Consider the following 16,678-nt stretch of genomic DNA (forward strand, 5'->3'; position numbering starts at 1 on the left):
GGTCATATGCGAAGAAAAGACCCACCAATTTTATCATTGCCCCACTCCAAGCTCAACTGCTGAAACCTAGGGCACTTTTTATATATTTATTTTTTTAAAGATTTAAAACTTTAAAGAAATTAAGGGTGCCATTCATCATGATCTCTCCAAGCGATGTTAGTGGCCGTGGTTTGTTTCCTCTATATGTGCAGGGGCACAATTTGCAGTAGATTTGTATTTTACAGCAATGTTGCACAGAAAACGTGTCACTGTCTAATAAATGCCTTAAACAGTATTTTTTCTATTTTTAAATATCTTTTTTTTTCTTTTTTTCCCTTTTAACAGTTGTATCGTAGAATGTCATGTATCCAATTTCTGACCAATATATCGATAATCGCTGTATCGTGATATAATCGTTATCGTGAGCCTTGTATCGCGAATCGTATCGTATCGTGAGGTGCCCTGAGGTTCCCACTCCTACTCTGCTATTAGGGGAAATATTTACTACTTTAGATTAGAGCCGTCCCGACTAGTCAACGTTGTCTATGAGATGGCGGAGGGATCGGGAGGCAAGCGTTTCGAGCGGGGAAAAGAACAGTAGGACAATAAAGCGAAAAAAGCGGACCATAGTCTGGTCTTATTTTCAAGAAAAAATGGAGGGTTTGTATAGCCAAGCTTTGCGTACAACGGCAGCTAGGAGCATGAAAACCTGAAAACGCCGTCACTCAGGTGTACTGTTGAAAGACGACAGAAGATAAAAAGGAGGATCATAACTCCACATAACTCACAAACAATACAGTTTTATTAAAGTTGCCATTATGTGCGTCGTACAGGATGGGGCAGAGCAACTTGCTTATTTAAATTCGGCCCCCTGAAGTGATGGTTGCTCTGAGGATGGTAGGGATAGACTTATTTGAGAGGGTGGGGCTTAAAGTTTGGTTCTTAACGTGCGTTACTTATTTTGTGTTTATTTTTCAGGAACCGCAGTGAGCATCATGGAGTGTACGAAGTTGGAACGCGCTTTTGCTGTTGAGGCATTTTTTTCAAGCGGTCGCGCAATCGTCGAAACGCAACATGGAGGCTGGCATGACCGTAGTAGTTTTGCAGGTTAGCAAATTCACACAGTTTAATGTTATGCTAACTCTGATGCAGTTCAGACTTTCAGTGGCAAAATTAGTAAAAAATTAGTAACACCGCCGTTTTCAAACATTTGCAAACTTCTTCTGTGTCGCCAACGCTTCAACATTTTTGTTCAATATTGATTAGCTGCAGCTGCAAATACACTCATTCCATCGCCTAAGCCATTACTGTCTATGACCGGAGGAAAATTAAAGAAATTCGACAAGAGTCCCCCAAAATCGTACAAAGACAACGCTGCACCCCTCTAGTGGCTTGGCAGTGAATTACAAAGTAACGCGGTCCGTTTGGCGCAGAACTTCGAATGCTCAATGACGACGTAGAGTCTACGCTGTCGCTCTGCCGTCAACGGAACACAGAAGCATAAATCAGCCCTTACAGTGGCTGCTGCTGGCCGAAAAAGAATTCTAATATCCCACCTCTTCAAAGGGGGTTGAGGAGGCGGCATGTTGTCGACATGAATCTGTCAGGGCTGCTTGAGTGTGCGAGTGTGTGTGTGTCTACGTGGCGTGAGGTCAAGTCATCGGCTAATCAAACGTACATTTGAGGTTAAAAAAAAAAAAAAAAGGGGTCTATTCTGTCCTTACAATCTATGGGAAGACAATCTAAATTACCCATATAATTGAACTCATTATATAATGCAAATACGGTTGCTTAAAAATAGGTGGGAACAATTTGAACATCGTCAAAAATTTGTAGTGATATATCCCTACCGCCCCTATGCAAACCTACGCCCTTGCTAGCAACACATTGGACTACCCTAACAAAGTGGAAAATGTAGAGTACAAAACTGCCCCGAGCTAAGGCAAAGCAACACAGTTCGCTGACATTCACGTGTGTTTACAGTACTTTGGACGGAACAAAAAGAGCCTGAGCAACTCTTTATATTGACTCGCCAAATGGACACATTATACAGGATTACACCCAAACCATTAGAGCCATTATCGTGTTCGGTCTAGACACAACGGTGAGATATTATCTTTTTAAAACAGTCAATTTAAAGCTTCTATTACTCATGAGACAATATTCATTTGACAGATGTGACACAACACGCGTTACCCTGTGTTCCAGTTGCTTGCCAACAGATTTAGCAAAGCCGTTCTCTGTGCCAGAAGGCACGGCGCGTCCAGCTGGGCTGTAGCCAGGGCATGAAACTCCTCGCATGGATAGTCGTCAAGGACACAGTCCTCCCCTGGAATTTGGTGCCACATTGCACTTTCCGCGGACCAGGGACTGGAGTTCTGAAAGAACAAAAAAGAACCCTATAATGACAGGTTCAATTGTACTTTGTTGTTTATCCGCTACATCCCATGTATCATATGCTTACTCCCCAAACCAGCACAATAAATCCACAAACAATGGTTGAAGCCCAAACTAAAACAGGCATCTGACATGACAACCTACTGACACTTTCCCTGTGTCACCTGTTCTTTCTGCTCAATTTTAAAACACTAGGGATCTGAAGAGTTTTACTGTGACTGCCCTTTTGAACATTTTTTATTTTTAAAATTGTCTCACTGAGCCAAGAATCAACAGTCAGACTTGGAATCAGAGTGACATATTTCTTACTAAGTAGGTGCAAGGTGCAGCACAGACTAGTCTTCAGTCAGTCACATATAGGGATGGGAATCGAAATCCGATTCCAATTCGGAACCGGTTCCGAGTGTTTCGAGGCCTCGACATCACAATGAAAAAGCCTTAACGATCCCTTTAACGATTCCTAAAGACGCGTATTGCGTCGTGACGTGTCTTGTTGTCCAGACGCATCAAACTAGTATGGCGCCAAGAACCACTCGGTCCAAAGTTTGACTACACTTCACCAGGAAAGAGTGGGAAAATGAAAGGTTACGACGGGTAAGCACGAGCATTGCAGCCATAAACATAACAATGACAGCACGTAGGTTCAAACGCTCGAAAGTGTGTCTTCACTTCACGAGGAAAAATGACAACAAAGCGACTTGCAGTCATTGCAAGGTGGAGATAACTGCATCGGGAGGGAATACGACTGCGCTGTCCTCACAGAGAGGCTAAGGCTCAGTTCTGGCTATACAGCTAGCTAAACTCCCAAATGACGATGTTGAAGACGTTGGTATAATTTGCTGACTTTATTCAACCATCACTTGAAGAGTGAAACTAAGAATAGAAATGAAACAAATCAATTTCGTCCCCAACAACAAACAGGTTTCCATCAGGTTTCCATCAACGTAAATCAGCGATGATTAGCTGCTAATAACAGTATGGTTAGCATTCGTTCGCTAGCATTAGCACATCGTTCAAACCACTACACAACTGGATTTAAGTGTCCGATCGCGAGTGGAAACACAACAACAACAACACAAAAGATGATACATACAGGCGTTGCCTCTGTAGATATTAACATTAACAAAGAACGTAGGCTCGTAAAAGTGTTTCCCTCTCTCACTTCGCTCGCTCACTCACTTGGATGCGGCATTTCTTTGGGTGCCAAAACTGCGGCCCGCGGCCCAAATACGGGCCGCCTCCACATTTGGTCCGGCCATTTTGAATTTTTTTTTTTTTTCTCAATCGTGTTATTTATTTCCTGGCCTTTTTCCTTGAAGAATTCAGAGAGGGTTATTTGGTTATTATCTATTTAATTAATAGTGTTTTTATTATTATTTATTATTATTATATTATTATTTTTATTTTATTTACTTTCATTCCATGAAGAATCCAGACAGGGTTATTTGATTGTGGCTTTCTGAAAAACAATAATTTTTTACATTTATGCACTTCTGCAATCGTCACACTTTTTCTGTTACAAACTGACCCCGGCCCCTCATCAGAGAAGGGAAAAGTTATGTGGCCCTCACAGGAAAAAGTTTGGGGACCCCTGCTTTAACACATATTGCCAAAGGCAGAACAACAACCTATCTGCCAATATATACCAATATTTTTAATTTCTATTAGATAAATGTTTCAGTAAAATGTTACACATTCTTGTGTATTTGCCACTTATTGCCACAGTTAACATTGAGGCTTTGGGCCTCTTTTGATCTCGTTGTGAGTTTGTAAGGTTGTGAGTTCTGATTAAACAAACTCGATGCCAATCAAAACGTTTGTTCTTCTTTTCCCCCAAATTAGAATCGATAAGAGAATCGATAAAGAATCGAATCGTTAAGCAATATCGATAATGGAATCGGAATCGTAAAAATCCTATCAATTCCCATCCCTAGTCACATAGGAGGCACAAAGAAGGTACAGATTTAGGTTGATTTTAGTGATTGGCCATGTCATATTTAATCGACCAGATGACTATGCAGACTATACAAACAGACATATTACGAATACTCCTTCAAATGTTGATGGTTCAGAGGTGGTTTACTAAACTCCAGGTAGGGTCAAATGTGAAGCTAAATACACATGAAGAAAACGACACATCTTAAAGTGCGTACGACAGGAGAAAAAAGTCGTAAATAGGATTATTATATGAATTAGAATCATATTTTGAGACGATTCGGCTATATAAAACAATTTAGCAAAGTGCTGAATACGAGAAATTGGACTTTTAATCTGCCGGTTAGCCACGCCTACCATTATAGGGCTCTAGCGTCCCCAACAGGGGGATGACGTCAGCGGAGTCACGATTTCATCTGATTTAGTATGCAGCCCATTGAGGGGGAATTATTCACAACGAGGAAAACACGACGAAGACAGCCGCAAAATGTCATTTTTTCAGTCTCTCTACTCCATTTTTTTTTACAGGATATTCTTTTTATCCAGGTATTTTTCCCCAATAGCTAAATGAATGGCTTGAGAAGGACCAGTCAGCCCGTTGAGGGGGAAATATTCAGAACGAGGAAAACGTGACGAAGAGAGCCGCAAAATGTCATTGTTGCAGTCTCTACTCCAATATTTTTACAGGATATTCTTTTTATCTAAGTATTTTTCCCCAATAGCTAAATAAATGGCATGGTCATGGCAAATAACAGTCTTGTGCTAAATGGAATATGAAATAATAAAAATGCATTTATTCAAGACAACATGGCAAAATTACTCCATAATGGTCAAAACTGTCGACTTCACCTTTACTGTCGCACCTCCCGAACGATATTTTATGCCACCTAAATCGGGCTTATGTCATTTCCTCCCCCGGCTTCGGAGAATGTAAACAAACCATGAGGCGTGACAGCTAGCCGACACGCTAACCCGAACCGAGTGATGTTTCAACGTCTTCGAAGTGGAAAATCACACATAACTAGCCCGGATCATTTCACATGACGACTGGGTTGTTGATTGTCTTTGCCGATCGGCAAACCGCCCGGTGGGGAGCAATTTACAGCTCGTTCCCCTGCTCTTACAAACAGGAGAGCTCGCCGGGGAAGCAGCTGGATAATGTAGCTAATGTGTATGAGGAGAGCTTTTTACATGCCCATTGATGATCAAACGTAAGTAGTCTTTTATTTAAAGAAAGTTTGTAGTGTTTACTTTGTAATCACTGTATTTGCAGCTATTTTTAACACAAAGTTGCAATTTCTGATCGGGTGGAAAATTTGACAGAACGCCGGGCACACCAAGAGGGCAAAAGCTGAGTATAGTGCTCGCCCGGTGGGGGGATGTGCAACAAGCCCCCGGTAGTCGGCGGAGTGGACAAGGAGCATGTCAGCCACAAAATGCAAGCCACCTCCGTATTAAAATGAGCCTTGACATAATACAAAACACGATGTTTACTCACTTCCTCGTAAGTCCCATGGTCCCACAGTAGTAGGGCTTGTTTTGGCCAATATCCACCGGTGAATGGGAACCTTTTGAAACCCCAAAAAGGCGCACACGCCTCTCCCTCATACAGCATTTTTCTGCAGCCGTTTGGCTGGCGTGACGCGAAAAATAAACTTATTAATCCCCAAAATCAGCTGAATCCTTAGTCCTTCTTATACAACACTACGGTTGTATAGTGAAGAGGACTCCTTCCTCCGTACACGTCACTGCGCCCTCTTTCTCAACTCGAGACTGTTGCCGGAAGTCACTCATTTTCATGGTGCGGGATTCAAAAAACTAAATAAATATTGCGATCGCTTCCACACACATCCAAGCGGTCCATTTCATTCAGGAGCATAAACTACCGCGTGTATTATGAAATAAACATGCTTTTTCGTGTCACAGGCACTTTAACTTACCAGTATATATAAATGTAACTTTGTGGGTGTATGTGTGTGTGTTCGTAACCTGTGGACTCCAAAACCGCTGTATTGATTGACTTGAATTTTACACATTTTTACACATTTATACTATAAGCGTGACTCATTTTTAAAACTTCAACTATTTTGCAGTGGAGCAAAATGAAACAACTTGCGGCCCGAGATGGTTAAGTATGGAACCACCAACCAACTGGCAGCCAAAAATCATGGGGAAGCCCTGATTTCAAGGTTTCTTATGTGTCTATTTAAGTAGAATGCCCAGCACTGCCGGGCTATACTGCTTGTTTTGCGTTAAAATGCATAATATATTTGATTTTTTAATCACAGTACAGTATACTACAGTACAGAAGTACAGTAGAGAACAACAATGAAAAAGCAATTATTCTATCTTTAGATGCAGAAAAAACATTTGATAAAGTTAACTGGATCTGTCTTTTCAAAATACTGAGAAAATTTGGCTTCGGAGAACCATTCATCCGCTGGATAACAACGTTTTACAATGCCCCTAAAGCCACAGTCAACACCAACAGGATTATATTGAAAAGTTTTTGTCTTCAAAGAGGAACTACGCAGGGCTGCCCACTCTCACTCTTAATATTTGACTAATTTTTAAAAACTGTTTTGCAGGGGAGCAAAATGAAACAAGTTGTGGCCCAAGGTGGTAAGTGTGGAACCACTGAATTGGCGGACAAAAATCACAGGGGAAGCCCTATTTTCGAGGTTTCTTATGTGTCCATTTAACAAACCTTGGCGCTGACAATTCAGCATAAGTAATATGCCCTGCAATGCCAGGCTATAATATTTCATTTATGACATACAATGTCAGGCGCGATTGTATAAAACTAACAATCAAGAAAAATTTAAAAAGGGAGTAAAAAAAAAAAAAAAAAAAACTAATCGTGAAAAGAATGGAACAATATAAAAATAAAAAGTTAGCTTTTTTAAAACCGATTGTCCAGCCTATACAATTAACACTCACATTCAACCTGAGGACAATTTTTTGTCAATTAACTTACATTTTTGGCTGAGATTCTAACCCCGCGTGATAACAAAAATAGCACACAACACTGCCCAAACCAAAGGGATTTGATTTAAACTAGGGCTGTCAAAATTATCGCGTCAACGGGCGGTAATTAATTTTTTAAATTAATCACGTTAAAATATTTGACGCAATTAACGCACATGTCCCACTCAGACAGATTTAAATAACAGTAGAGTGAAATGCTATGCTTGTTAATTGTGTTTTACGGAGTTTTGCCGCCCTCTGCTGGTGCTTGGGTGCGACTGATTTTATAGGCTTCAGCACCCATGAGCATTGTGTAAGTAATTATTGACATCAACAATGGTGGGCTACTAGTTTATTTTTTGATTGAAAATTTTACAAATTTTATTAAAATGAAAACATTAAGAGGGGTTTTAATATAAAATTTCTATAACTTGTACTAACATTTATCTTTTAAGAACTACAAGTCTTTCTATCCATGGATCGCTTTAACAGAATGTTAATGCCATCTTGTTGATTTATTGTTATAATAAACAAATACAGTCCTTATGCACCGTATGTTAAATGTATATATCCATCTTTTGTCTTATCTTTCCATTCCAACAATTTATTTTACAGAATATATATATATAATTTACAGAAAAATATGGCATATTTTATAGATGGTTTGAATTGCGATTAATTGCGATTAATTACGATTAATTAATTTTTAAGCTGTAATTAACTCGATTAAAATTTTTAATCGTTTGAAAGCCCTAATTTAAACACATGATTTTTTTCACTGATCATGAAAAAGACAGGTAAGTCTGTCACGTCATCCTCACCAGTTCTGTCCGTGTGAGAGTTTGTCTTTCTTTTCGGATGATGAGACCATCACATACACCCAGTCTGCTGAACAGTTGCCGCCAACCTGCCACGTCATTGTCTGCTTGCAAATATTTGGGACTCAGCAGAACCCAGTCGTAGCCTGATGGATGGGCAGCAAGGTGGAGAGTCAGAAATGATATTGAGAAACGTTATTACAAAGTCTCACAACCAGAGTTGTCCGTTAATGGCTTTTTCACTGTAACCCTGATACTGTCCAACTCCAAAATTCTGATACCGATATATGCGGTCGTGGACTTAACATAATATGCATAATCGTATTGTGACACCCCAATGGATGCTTTAATAATGATAAATGTAACAACTTCAAGGTTTTTCCAAATAAACTTTCTTTGTAAAATAAGAAAACAAAATAAATATCACATGTGTTATTACTTTTCTTAGTGACTATTTCTTTCTGGTAATGCAGTAATTATATGCCATGAGTTTATAATTCATTATTTTTTAATTATTGTTCATTTTATTGGCGCACCATGAATTCAAATGGTCTTTGCTCTCTTAAGAAATCCTAAGCAGCTTAGTTTGGAGACATCTGGAGGTCACTCTAAGCATAACTACTGTGCTAAGCTGTGACCAGCCCATGTATAAAGGCTTCATGCTTGTACATTAACTCTTAAGCCAACGTACATATTGGCACAAAACCAATGCTGATATGTTCCGATATTATTTTAAATGCTTGATCTCATCGGCCGCTTGATAACTCTAATCATGACATAAGAATACTTGTCATACAGAACAGTGAACAAATAAAGTAATGGGTAAAACAATTAGGATTGCGGGTTAATTCCTTTTCGAATGCCCTAATGCAACTTTGACTTTAAGAACAAATAACTCACTTGCCAATATCACGCTAGGGATTGATTGTAATTTGGTCAGTGTCTTGGGGCGGATTGGGTTTGACCTCTGAGATGAATGTTAGAATCATCTATATCAGGAATAGCAGTATGCAGCGTGAGAGCCTGAATGTTTACCCGGCAGCATCTTTGGCAGGTCCATGTTGTCATATTCTTTGGAGAAGTGCACCCTGTCCTGCTTTGGACATAGTAGACCCCTGTTGGTGAGGACGGGCACTTCAATATCTGCATAATCCTGGTTTGAGGTGCAGTTCTGCTTGATGAAAACCAGGTAACTCACAACCACTGCCTCTGGTTTTGACTGTGGATAAAAAGTAGAAAAATAAGAGAATGAGTAAGATAAGCCAAGGCCTTGATTAAGTGCAAGCTACTACAAACTATTGTAATAAGAGGGTGTAGCTTGGTGTGACTGACGTCACGTTTGTCACACAATGACAAACAGTGTCATTTTCTTTATTTACACATTATTTTCCCAGTAATGAAAGTGGTAATTTGCATATTTAGATACTTTGAGCAACCATCTTTCACACAGACAACTACCAAGTGTTTTTCTCACAAGCCTCAAATGTTGAGGCAGCATGGGAAATGTATGTACCTTCCATTTTTCATTTCGTAACACCGGGTAGATGTGCTGCTCCAGCAGCTCTTGCGGCTCAAGCTGATGAACTCCCAGTCTTCTCAGCAGCTCCAACACCTGCTGGCTTTCTAGTGGTTCCACACAGCTGAGCAAAGACGGGTGAACTACGTTGACATCCTCGTACAATGCCAGCAAATTTCCTATGGAAGGAAAAAGATAAGCATTGTTATTACACACTCGTGTGCAAAGCAAAGTCTGTCTATATATTTTTAAGTGAGATAATCCATTATAATTGAAGCTGACACTTACTAAATGATTAAACTTAAATTTTCTACCTTTACAAAATCAAATCAAAGTTTAGTCAAATAGACATACATAACCTTATGACTCACTCGAATCGACTCGACTTGCACACAACAGATAAGACTCAGGACTTACTTGTGACTCGGATCACAGTGACACTTGCAATTGTTTGGCCTTGACTAACCTGTGACTTGACTTGACTACCTTTTGACTTGACACGACTCGTCTTTACAACCTTTGGCTCGACAATACCTCGAGACTTCACTTGACATAACCTTAAGACTCGACTCAACCTGAAATAACCTCATGACTTGACTCGACATAAACCTCGTGACTCGACTCAACTCGACATAACCTTGTGACGCGAATCGATTCAACATAACCTCGTGACCCGACTCGACTTGCTCACAAAAGGCAAGACTCGGGATTTGCTTGTGACTCGGATCATAGTGACTCTTGCAAATTTCTGACCTGGACTCGTCTTGACAACCTTTGACTTGACACGGCTTGACTCGACTTATCTTGTGACTACTCGACTTGACATAACCTTGTGACTCGAGTCTACGTGACTCGTCATAACCTTGTGAGTCGTCATAACCTTGTGACTCGTCTCGACTTGACATAACCTCCTGACACGACTCAACGTGATTCGACATAACCTCATGACCCGACTCGACTTGCTCACAACAGGTAAGACTCAGGACTTACTTGTGAGTTACTTGTGACTCATGCAATTGTCTGGCCTTGACTAACCTGTGACTTGACTTGACTTGACTCAACAACCTTTTGACTTGACACGACTAACCTGTGACTTGACTTGACTTGACTTGACTCAACAACCTTTTGACTTGACACGACCCGTCTTTACAACCTTGTGACTTGACTCAACAAGACCTCGACTCGACTCGACCTTATGACTCGATTCGACATAACCTCCTGACTCGGATCATAGAGACTCGTGCAATTGTCTGGTAGTCATATATTAGAAGAAATGTTTCAGGCCGAATTTGCACCAGTATTGCGGAGGGTTTGGGAGTTATTCCATCAGTGGCCTCTGCAGTGCATTTTCTGAACCCGCGATTGCGTTGGTATAGGATTCCCTGCTCAGCAATGCGGCTTGACCAGGCATGCGGTTGAAGAAATATATTCATTCAACACAAAAACGTAAATGAAAATAAAAGGACGGTGATATCCTGTCATGAAATGAATTTCAATACAACCTAAAAAGAGTGTGTGCTTACACATTTAGAGAAGGACTATCAGTGGCCTACATTCCAAGGCTGACACTTCACTTCATCTCTGTCCTGCTGAATATTTTAAGAGTTCACAGTGATTCACTCTGTGGTCTCTCTGCTATCACACACACACAACTTTGTACACTTGACGTCTTCGCAAAGCAGAAGAGTTCGACATTCCCAGTTCAATTTGCTGACCTGGAAACCAAACTTCACTCATATCATTCAATGCCTGACAAATCAAAAACATGAACTTTGACAGAACATGTTGTGCGTCCTCAATAGGGGTGTGACAAAATATCGAAAGGTCATCAATATGATATATCATTTTAAAAATGTGCCCCTGGCATGGTACGTTTTTTATAGATGCTAAAACAACTCCCTCCATGAAGTTGGTGACTCATAAAAAATACATCAGACAAAGTCAAAATGGAAAAATGCAGGAGAGGCCATACGAGTCAAATGTTCGCTTTTCTAAACCTACAAAGTACACACCGTATTTATGTATGATGACACACGAGGTGATGGTCTTTACAGTCTATTTTCACTGCTATGCAAGTGATGTGAAAAAGTGGAAATGTGTCATAGGCTGACTTCCTGCAGCAAAAGTAAACGTGATGACTAATAAATCCTTTAATCTATTTTACTCTCCACGCAAACCTTTCAGTAAAATTGAAAATAGAAACGAAGATAAAACTGACCTACATTGTGACAGCTTTGTGCAAAGCAAACACGTTCAGGCTTTAAAGGGAACCACGGACAAAAAGACTTGTACTTCTTAAAAGATAAATTCATGTATGAATTATAATCATTTGACATTCAAACGCCTCTTCTGTTTTCTGCTTTTTAAGATTTGAAAAATTAGTTCAACTAGCAAGTTGCCATTGTTGTTGACGACGCAATGCACTCTGAGCGGTGACGTCACTGGGCAGTGCTTCCGTACTTCCACAGTCGTTAGCTGCATTAACATGTCGTTGATTCTGCCCTTCCAATTTGAACCCAAGCGGAAAAGTGATGAGCAGGACAGCACTGTCTATATATTACAAAACAAGCAGCAAAAGCGAAGGGATATACAAACTGTCAAATAGCAGCAAGTCAATATCTCGGCAAGCCGCCTAGGATCGGTTTAAAGACAACTGAATGCTGGTACGGCGTTGGGAACTCATTCCACAGCTCTGTGCTCTGTAACAAAACAATCTGACCAGCAGCAGAATGTGACAAAATCATGCCAGTCGTCATACTCGCTTCGCTTGCTAGCTAGAACAGCTATCCTCCCAGTCCAGGCCAACCACGTCATCACCTCCAGCGTGCATTGGACGCATAACATGGCGCCCTCCGTAGGTCAAAACATGCACTAAATATTATAGATTTTTAAACCAACGGCAATAATATGTTTCCAATAATATATTTTAGTTAGTGCTGTCAAATTTATCGCGTTAACAGGCGGTAATTTTTTTTTTTTTAATTTATCACGTTAAAATATTTGAAGCAGTTCAAGCATGCACGGAATGACCCGTTCACGCGTTGCCTCAAACAGTTTACAATGACGACGTTTTAGCACATTGAGAGCGTAAAGGCAGAGAAATGCGAGTGGACACAGGTGCTCATTGGACCGCACCTTTTATTGGCATGAGCTTTGGCGACTCTTTCACAACAAACATAACTATTGTGGCGAACGGCGTGGGGAAGAATGACAGGAGACGATCTTTTTCTTCACATGCTTAATTGAACATAATGCAGAACATACTGTATACCATTTGCAGCCACAACTGACAGTCATGGTTGCCCAACTTCTCCTCATGCATTTGGGCGAAACAGTTAAGCCGCTACAGTATCATTTAGTGAAAGCACAACAAAAATAATATTCCTACCACCCAAAAAAAATAATGTTCACAAAAAGAAAAGCGCTCAATGCGAAGAGAACTGGCATTCCCAATCAAAATAGCTATGCAAAATACACTTAAAACTTACTCGGACTTTGCCTTGGCAAGATTTCTAATCAATTTAAAACTCGCCATTGACACCTTGTGGTGTATTTCAATCACTACCTTACGTAGTTAAAGACACTGTGGAAGAACGGCAGGGAGCCCATGTGATGTCCCGCTCGGCGACTTCAACAATTAGTTTATTTTTTGATTGAAAATTTTACAAATTTTATTAAAACGAAAACATTAAGAGGGTTTTAATATAAAATTACTATAACTTGTACTCAAATTTATCTTTTAAGAACTACAAGTCTTTTTATCCGTGGATCTCTTTAACAGAAAGAATGTTAATAATGTTAGTGCCATCTTATGTACAGTATATCGAATGTTTATGTCCGTCTTGTGTCTTATCTTTCCATTCCAAAAATATTTTACAGAAAAATATGGCATATTTTAGAGATGGTTTGAATTGCGATTAATTACGATTAATTAATTTTTAAGCTGTGATTAACTCGATTAAGAATGTTAATCGTTTGACAGCCCTAATTTTAGTAAAAGAGAACAATTCTGGCTTATTCGAGCCTATAAGTCTTCACGTCCGAGGTTCCTTTTTACTCTCCAAACTACCTTCAAACTATCCAAACTCTCACCTGATCGCAACTCTTTTAGCCCGAGGTGTTTATATACTGTAGAGAGCTGTCAAACCGTACAGCAAAATCTAAAGCACTCCCTGATGCAATCACGTGGTACAGCAACGAATCAAGTCACCGAGCTGATTTCACAGACGAAAACAGAAAGAAAACAACCGAATTAAAGTTTTCATTTACCGTTTTGGACTTGATCTTTCGTTTTCTTCATCTTGCTATTTTCCATAGGGAAGAAAACACTGTCTCCATCGAGTGCCACCACACGCCCGTTAGCCAGAGGAAATATTGGAAGACTTCTAAGAGTATGCAAAACAGAGTCCTCGTCCCCGTAACCGTGTTCCACAGCCCTGAAGTTGCACACAAGAAGTCTGGCCAATTGGCGCAGGCCATCATCTAAAAGAGAAAAAAATATATATATGTATATATGTATCTTTTATGCCATGCTCATGCTAACAAGATGGATTTACAAGAATTATCGATATATTGTTCACCCCTACTCACCTGTGTGTATTGTCTTTTCTTTCATCAGCTCCTTAGCCATGGCTGTGGTTACCATGGTAACATCAGCGCCCCTCAAGTTCCGAACTCCCAGGTGGGAGAGAAGAGAGGCAGACGGGGCGGGGCTTAGACTCGGGTGCAGGTATGATAGCAACAGGTGCTTCTCCAGCTCATCTTGGTTGATCACCTTGCGAATCACAGCGTCCTTACAGACCGCCACTTGGGATGGTAGTTTGTACACAATCTGACCATCTGTATATTAAAAAAAAAGGCATTTACATTAACTCATTTGCTCCCAAAAATGTATAAATATGTTCTATTTTTAATTGTTTCAGTGTCCCAAAGATTTTTTTTCACAAAAGACATCTATAGGTTCTGATTCAACTTAGCTCCAAAGCACAATGTTGAAAATCCATTATAAAGCAATAAAACTGGCCACTGGAGGGCAGTATCGCATTTGATAAGAACCGCAACCCGACTCAACGGAAAGAACAGCCGGACCGCATGGCAGGGGTGCCGGCGGAAGGCGACCGAATGGACCTCCAGGATGCCAGGCTGTGGATGACCGAGCAGAACAACAGTGAGGACGCCCGGGATGCCAGGCACTGGACGACCGAGCAGAACGACCGGGACCACCAGTGCAGCGGACGATGCCATTGAGTCTTTGCTGCTCGCTGAGCAGAGCCTGCACCGCCGTGCTCGCCCGCTCGCGTCCCCCGCACCCTCCATTGTCCCGCAACAAGTTCCCCAGGCGAACTCCGCCACGAGGCAGTGGTCACCACAAAAGAAAGACTGAAAAAAATCCTTTTTTATGAGACAGGCAGCGATGAGGGAAAAGCTTACCCCGGCTGTCGCGGCCACAACAGCGTCATCTCTCAGTTAGTTATGTGTAAATAAATTGCTACTTTGCTATCAAAAGCTCTATTTGTCTTGTTGTTTATGTTATTTTGTAAAATGAAAATATTATTTAGATGTTTGGGACTTTTTTTCCTACTGAAAGAAGAGAGTAATCTTTCTTTTGGTGGGTTCCATGTTTATATAGCAGTAGAACAGAATTTTCTGTGGGCCTTGCAAAATCAGTCAAAATCCAGTAAAACGGCCGGGAGCGAAGGGGGTTGCGCCGGTGAAAATGGCTGGGAGTGAATGATTTAAGATACAAACAAAAAGATAAACAAAACTTTCGAGCCTTAAATACCTGAGCTGAGTGTAGGCAGGAAGGCCTTGCCCTTGAGCAACTGGATAACCTGACCGGCAACAGGTTTAAAGAAGTCCAACACCTCGTCAGGCAGTGGAATGAACTGCAAGAACTGACAGAGACCACTCAAACCAGTGAACTCCGGATGATCCTTGAAGGAGAAATACATAAGCGTGACCACACATTGCAAATAAGCGTTCAAATTGTTTTAAAAAATGATCCAGATGCTGCCTTACAATGAAGACTTTCATGGCCTGGAGAAAGAGTTGGGGTATCTCAGCTCGGAGCCACTGGTTCCATGAGCTGTCTCGGTCAACATCCTCTCGAGAAGAAGGGATGTCAAAGTCACCTGAAACGGCGGGGAAAATCCTTGGATGGTAGTAGGTTATACAATAGTGCACTTGTGCACGTGCTCACAACAACTACACAAACATTACAGTACTCACAATAGGAGCATTACTTCTAATAATTATACATACTATCTGGTGCACACCAGATTGGTTCTCGTGCGCACTAGATAGTTTCTAATGCGGACCAAATGCTATCTGGTGGGCAAAAGATAGTTTCTAGTGCGCACCAGAGTTTCTTGTGCGCAATAGATCGTTTCTAGTGCGCACCACGTACTATCTGGTGCGCACCAGATAATTTCTAGTGTGCATCACAAACTATTTGGTGCACATCAGATAGTTTCTAGTGCGTATCACATGCTATCCGGTGGGCACCTGCTAGTTTCTCGAGCGCAAAAGATAGTTTCTAGTGCGAACCACATACCATCTGGTGCGCACCAGAAAGTTTCTAGAGTGCACCACAATATATCGGGTGCACACCAGATAGTTTCTAGTGCGCACCACATACTATTTGGTGCACACTAGATTGTTTCTGGTGCGCATCAGATAGTTTCTAGTGCGTACCATATGCCTTTAGGTGGGCACCAGCTAGTTTCTCGTGCGCACCAGCATAGTTTCTAGTGCGCACTACACACTATCTGGTGCGCACCTGATTTTTGCTCGTACAAACTAGATAGTTTCTAGTGTGCACCACATGCTATCTGGTGCGGACCAGATAGTTCCTGGTGCCACCAGATTGTTTCTCGTGCACACCAGATAGTTTCTAGTGCGCACCACATGCTGTCTGTCTGCTGCGCACCAGATAGTTTCTCACACGCACCGCGTGCTGTCTGTCTGATGCGCACCAGATTGTTTCTGGTGCGCAGCAGATAGTTTCTAGTGCACACCACATACTATCTGGTGGGCACTATATAGTTTCTCGTGCGCACCACGTCCT

The 16,678-nt window shown here is 41.1% G+C and overlaps 1 protein-coding gene across 1 annotated transcript in view; it reads right to left on the reverse strand.

Annotated features, from left to right (window-relative positions):
* Positions 1 to 16,678, reverse strand: part of wu:fj29h11 (uncharacterized) — a 101,897-nt gene that overhangs the window by 27,374 nt on the left and 57,845 nt on the right. Inside the window, exons 26-33 of the mRNA XM_057826172.1 lie at positions 15,631 to 15,743; positions 15,395 to 15,545; positions 14,203 to 14,451; positions 13,882 to 14,094; positions 9,610 to 9,791; positions 9,132 to 9,315; positions 8,100 to 8,242; positions 2,176 to 2,357 (exon numbers count right to left, since the gene is read on the reverse strand). Coding sequence (XP_057682155.1) covers positions 2,176 to 2,357; positions 8,100 to 8,242; positions 9,132 to 9,315; positions 9,610 to 9,791; positions 13,882 to 14,094; positions 14,203 to 14,451; positions 15,395 to 15,545; positions 15,631 to 15,743 — 1,417 coding nt within the window. The remainder of the gene's footprint in view (positions 1 to 2,175; positions 2,358 to 8,099; positions 8,243 to 9,131; positions 9,316 to 9,609; positions 9,792 to 13,881; positions 14,095 to 14,202; positions 14,452 to 15,394; positions 15,546 to 15,630; positions 15,744 to 16,678) is intronic.

The sequence above is a fragment of the Corythoichthys intestinalis genome, chromosome 21 (assembly GCF_030265065.1).
Source record: "Corythoichthys intestinalis isolate RoL2023-P3 chromosome 21, ASM3026506v1, whole genome shotgun sequence".
NCBI classification, from domain to species: Eukaryota; Metazoa; Chordata; class Actinopteri; order Syngnathiformes; family Syngnathidae; genus Corythoichthys; species Corythoichthys intestinalis.